The 6,227-nt window shown below is 42.5% G+C and overlaps 1 protein-coding gene across 1 annotated transcript; it reads right to left on the reverse strand.

Moving 5' to 3' along the window:
• Window positions 1–285: 285 nt before the first annotated feature.
• GPR85 (G protein-coupled receptor 85) lies at window positions 286–4,951 on the reverse strand. The gene is made up of 2 exons (XM_034431006.3): window positions 4,507–4,951; window positions 286–3,059 (listed from the first exon to the last, which is right to left on the reverse strand). Exon 2 carries the CDS (start codon window positions 2,875–2,877, stop codon window positions 1,765–1,767), a length of 1,113 nt encoding a protein of 370 aa, XP_034286897.1. The 5' UTR covers window positions 2,878–3,059; window positions 4,507–4,951; the 3' UTR covers window positions 286–1,764.
• Window positions 4,952–6,227: the final 1,276 nt, after the last annotated feature.

The raw sequence follows: 6,227 nt of genomic DNA on the forward strand, positions 1-6,227 counted from the left end.
TAAGTTACTGCATTAAAAAATGTTCTCTGTATTAGATTTCAAATACCATGTAACGCCTCTAAGTAGAACTGACATATTCAAATGATAACAGGATAATTATGATAACTACAAAGAGTGCTATTGTTGAGAATATCATTTATCAATCTGGGTCCCCATTATTCATGCATTTTACATGTTGGGAATACAGTAACTTCAAATAATAATAATCCAGAATGGCTACATTCTTAATAATTCATGCTCACTTAATAAAATATTACTAATAATCATAATGAAAGGATGGTTATAAAAGTGGAAAAATGTAAAAATTTATTCCAAGGAAAATTAACAGGCTACACAAATAAATTTTGGTAAATGCAACTTTATATTGAAATCCACACATCTGTATCTTAAAGAAGGAAAGATTCACAGACTCAAATGTCTTTCTAAGGTACTAGAAATCATATTATATGCTTTCACAAGTTAAAATTGAAATAATTTAAAACAACTAATACACCAAAAATGTGCAGAAAGTATCAACAAGACTATGCCTTCAGTAGAATAATGCTTTACACATTGTGCAAGTTATCTTACTAAGGCTGAGGTCTTCCCATGACAGCTGTCTTAAAAATATAAACACACATAGGCTGCCTGTGTTTCTCAGAACAAACTAGAATGGGCAACACATTTAGAGTGGCAAATAATAATATCATCCTAGCAATAGGCATACTGATCTGGGGGAATAATGGAATAAAAATAGGATTTAAGTGATCTTTCATGCATTCCCAAATGACAGACTAGAGTGACTGATTCATTTTTCTTTACTTATCTGCTAAAATACTGAACAAAATGGAAGATACTAGATAATCCCTTAAGGCAACATGTGGTATATTCCATGTAAGGATTACTTTTTGACATTACAATTAGATAATCTCATTTATGTTGCCTATCTAATCGATATCTAGCTTTTGAAAATATAAAATGGGTCTAATAAATATTAAATCAAATTGCACTTTTTAAAAAAGACATAAAAAGGAAACAAACTATCAGAGAATACAAATATATGCATGTAATATTTCATCCAAAATGAAAGTATTTTAAACAAAAAAGAATATACTCAGAGAACATTAGAAGTCTTTAATTTAAACAAGAGGCGGGGAGGAAAAAATCTAGAAAACAGAACTGGCTTTAGAATGTTCCTCTAAACAAACAAAGGATGAAAATTCAGCACTACATGGCACATCATTTCCCATCAACTATGGGACTTCAGTCAGTCCCTAGATTTTAGTCTTCAAAAAATAATAATCATATGAAATAGCTGAAAGGTCATCCAGTGCCTAAAATTAGTTTTATCAACATATTAACCTTATGTCAAACTTAATTGATTCAGATGTCCAATGCTAACCTTTGTGATGATCTTACTTTACGTCATGGTATATATACAGCATTTAGTGCTGATATATTTAGCACATGCTACTCTGAATCATTACCTAGATTTCAACCATATCAAAGCATTTTAGGGCAATGGCTCAGTCATTTATCCTTAATTACAAACCTCCCCAGTGGTCAGCAGGAATAAATTTAGATTTCAAAATAGGATTTAATGATGAGCTATTGCAAAGATGGCAGAATATTGTTGCCCAAATCCTTACAATTGCTGACATTCCTCTTTTAATGCTGTTATCTTCCTTCTCCTCTTCTTCTCAAGACATGGCAACAGTAACCCCACAATTGCTTAGTAGAGAAGGGTAGTGTTTTCACAAGAATAAAGATTTTACAGATGCTCCTTCATATAACACAGTAAGGTTCCCTTGGTAACCTGGATTTTCTGCAGTAAAGAAGGGTTGTGCTGAAACAGCGCCTCAGCTCTCTGTTGGAGAAAATGCACACAAAAGGATTGATTCCAGCTTGGGCAAAACTCATCCAAACAGCAGCTGTTAGAAATCCCCCAGGAACCACAGGGCCTCTTGCAAAAACTCTCCAGTAGCAGGTGACAAGATAGGGCCCCCACAAGGTGAGAAAGAGGAATGTCATTATATAGAACATTCTACTGATTCGTTTTTCCATTTTGAACTCATCCAAAACAAGTAGCCTTCTCCTGCTTGTGGTGTTGGCATTTTGCCGGATCCCCAGCAAGGTAGGTGGTGTGGGGCCCCTTCCAAATCCAGCCAGCCAATTTGCAGCCGCTTGACCACTGGCTCCAGGACCATGAAATGTCCAGTTCTGGCTCACTGCAGCAACAAACTGAACTGGCTTCATTTTCCTGCGATCATGAACAAAAAAGATCAGCTTGAGGTAGACAAGCTGTGTGGCTAGAAGAATGAGAGCAAGCAGCAGCATGAATCCCAGTGAATCATTGGCTCTAAAGGAACGATGCTGAAAGGTACACTGATCTTCCTCCCTAATAAAGGAATACGTGCCCACATCCAATACTGGAGGGAAAGCCATAGCTACAGATAGAGTCCACACCATACAGATCACTGCCAAACAAGTCCAAAAGGACAGTCTTTTTGTATAAAAGCGGTGGTGGGCAATAGCTAAGTATCTGGTGACGCTTATGCAGAACAGCATGAAAGCTGTGTGGAAACAGGACAAAACACCCAAGAAGGCAATCACTTTGCAAGTGAGGGTCCCATATGTCCAAGATGATCCATTTTTCACGGAAGTAAAAACAAATGGGAAACAAATTGCAGATCTGAGGATATCTGAACAGCAAAGATCCAAGAGGAAGTAATAAGGAGCTCTATGCAAGGACTTGTCTTTAACAAGCAAAATGGAGATCAGGAGGTTCCCTACTACACTGACTCCTATGATGAATCCCAGAGAAGTCAATTTCAAAAATGCTGTTAAAGGGGAAAGATTTTGCAAAATGTTGTCAGCTGCATGACTGTAGTTCGCCATAGATGGATGGAAGATAAGAAGGTTGCCTTAGTCAAGTCTCATGATCTATATATATATGAATAACAAAAAAATAGATCCATACATCTTACTGTGAATGTATTCCAAAAGCAGGTCTGACCTGGGATTTAGTTACATAGTACGTTCTCTTTTGTTCCATCGGTTTCATCATGCCATCAAAATATCTGGAAGGAAAAAAAAATCATGCCATCAGGCCATAAGTTAATATACAAATAATGCCAGGATGTGCTAACCAACATGTTAATTTATGGAGAGCCAAAGGAAGTTGCAAGTTGGAGTACTATTATTTGTTTGAGAAAAATTCAGTGAGAACTGCACACCTACTATGCAATGCTTTAGGTTTACTCACAATCCCTCAGATTTACAGTCAAATTTCTGGGCAAGGTAAGAAATCTGTACTTTCCCTACTTCCAAACAGCTGGATTGATACAAGATAATTCCAAGCACTGTTGACACTGGTATATTTTGAAAATAAAATGAGAAGGAAGTCTGTTGAATAGCTTTGTCATGTCCACCTTTTCTGTTTGTGCTTCAAGACAGATGCTGGGCTGATATGGAATACATCCAAAAGAAACCCTGCAGAATGTATGTTTTCTAACTCAGCTTCCAAAAGCATATAATCATACCCTGCTAGTTCATCCACCTGAAAGAAGATAACAGAAACACAATCTTCCCAGTGATTTGGGTTCAACCCCTCCTCAGACTTGTAAATAAATGCCTGTGCTAAAGAGTTGACAGCCCTGTTTTATGGGCTTTTGTGTCCTCTTATGATATGGAGGTGGGAAAAGCAGAGCAATACTGAATATATCCAGGGAGATAGTCATGTGTGTCTAGGAAACATACCCCAGGAATAACATCTTATTCAGACGTTTCCACCCAGGTTACCACAAAATGCAAATATTCATATTTGGACCATTGAACTTCAGAATTTGTTTTGATGCTCTCTCCCAGAAACAGTTCCTGGACCTAGAATAAAATGTCCTGTTACTTCCAGGGATTTGGGAAGAGCCATTCAAGGCGATGGCAGGCAAGGCTGTTTGTTCACCTCTTTCCCAGTAGTGTTCCTCCCTGCTCCGCCCTTGCTTCTTAGGTTTACAACATCACATCCAAGGAAAAGCCCTTCCACCATTCCACCATCCAGGAATTTTGCCTGACTGCTGCTGCTGCTGCTGGTCCGTAAACAAGAGCTCGATCGGATCACAACAGCATTGTTCCAAAACAAACACATCAACATGAACACACAGAGCCTCCATCAATCAAATAAACCCATCGACCCCGCGAAATATGCTCCCCCCCGACCTCCAGTCCCCTCTTTCATGTACATCTACACCGCGTCGAGAGGCCAGCAGATGCACAGGGTCTGCTTTCGGAGCTAAGTGCTTCACCTGCTGTGGACATCGGCTCTCAGGCGCCGACTTTTCCCTTCATCAGCTGATTCAAAAATTACCACCACCACCCCCGCCCAAGAAACCACCATAACACTGGATCAGTTTAAAGGATAGAGGGAGAGGGTCCCTCCAGCCCCGCTCTGACTGCTACGTCGCATCTCCCCTCCTCAGACAGATAAATCCCGGGTCACACACATACACGCGCGCGGCGTTGCCCCTATACCTGTAGGTGATGGAGAAAGGGGAGATAGAGAGAAACCCCCCCCCCGCCCCCCTCACTGGATCTTCTTTTTTCTACTTGCTGGTGTTTTCATGCCTTGATTTATTTCTTTATTTCCTGGGCTCCTCGGTTGCTCAGGCTCGAGTCAGTGGTCTCAGACGGCGCATGCTCAGTGAACATCCTTGAGCGCCTAGTCTCGTCTTCCCCGTCGCAGCCACACAATCTCTCCCACTAACGCAGCAGCAGTCAGTGCCCCGTCGCCGTCGCCCCGAGGAGCACGCGCAGCTTCAGAAGCCGCGGGAGCAGCCAGGCAAGAGGCCGGGCGGGCAGGCGGCCGGCAAAATGTCTGTGTCGCCGTTGCAACTCTTGGCTTGGAATCCTGCTAGCACTTTAGCCCGACAAGCCCGGAGCAGGTCTGGCTTGCTTGGGAACTCGCCTGTTTTCAGTCCGGGAGACGCTTCGTCTCCCTTCCCCTCCCCACGCCCGCCATCTCCCCCACGCCGCCCCCATTTCTTTCTCCTGATGATGACTGCATTGTTATTGCACTTGACAGAACCGTGGTGGGAGGAGGGACAAAAGATGGGGATGCTCCCTTCTGCTTCTGAACTGAATTCCTCCGATTCCCTTTTTGGCAAGGAAGTGAGGAGTCTTCCGTACTATTACCTATAACAACATGGTATTTGATTTTTTTGAATGGTAAAAGACTGCAGAAATTAGGAAGAGAAATTCAGGAAAGAGACTAGTCGGGGCCCATTATGCCTAAATTCCCAGGATTTCATGATTTGTCTTATTGGGAGATGGGAGATCTATTTATCTGTTGTGGCTCCAGCAGTAGTGAAAGATACAAATGGAGCTGTGGAATTGAAAGTGTTCTGGACTGGACTGAAAGTGTTGCCTGGGAGAGAGGCGGGGAGAAAAGCGAAGCCCATTTTTCTGGAAATGGAGAGTTTGGGCCCATGTTAAAGGCAGTGTAGGTTTGTGTAACTGTCTGCTTGCCTGTCTCTTTTCTTCCCTGGACCCTCCTTGCTTTGAAAACAGGGGTTTCAATTTTGCTGGCAGCTACTAAAAGTGGGAATACAGTACTAAGGCTCATCATCAAGTTTGGCAAACCACTTTGAACTAAGCAGTTAATTACTGAGTCAGGTTCTGTTCCAGGTAGTTCACTATGTTGACCAATCTTCAGTAATAGCTTCTGACTCTTTCAAGGATATACCTACCTAGTGGCGATAAGAGCGGCGAAGTCTAGCTACTTCTCCGTTCTTATTGCATCTGCAGAGAACCTCCAAGCCATGCTGTTTAGGGTGACCCGCTCCCTACTTCAGGGGGGGTACGGGAAGATCCCTTACAGGGTCGATCTGAGGATTTTGTACAATTCCTGCATGATAAAGTCGCTCAGATTCGGGAAGGCCTGGACTCCGATTGGGTAGATCCAGGGGAGGAGACGGGGGTAGGTCTTGAGAGTGTTATCTGGGAAGAGTTTGACTCTGTGGCTCCTGAGGACGTGGATAGGATTCTGGGCAAGCTTAACGCTGCCACATGTTTATTGGACCCATGTCCCTCCTGGTTGGTACTGGCCTCCCGGGAGGTTACAAGAGGCTGGCTCCAGGGGATTATAAATGCTTCTCTGAGTGAGGGTGTCTTTCCCGCCGCCTTGAAAGAGGCGGTTGTGAAGCCCCTCCTCAAGAAGCCTTCCCTGGACCCGGCTATATTATCAAATTATCGTT

This window comes from Pantherophis guttatus, chromosome 7 (assembly GCF_059756535.1).
Source record: "Pantherophis guttatus breed Tessera chromosome 7, ASM5975653v1, whole genome shotgun sequence".
Classification (NCBI taxonomy): domain Eukaryota; kingdom Metazoa; phylum Chordata; class Lepidosauria; order Squamata; family Colubridae; genus Pantherophis; species Pantherophis guttatus.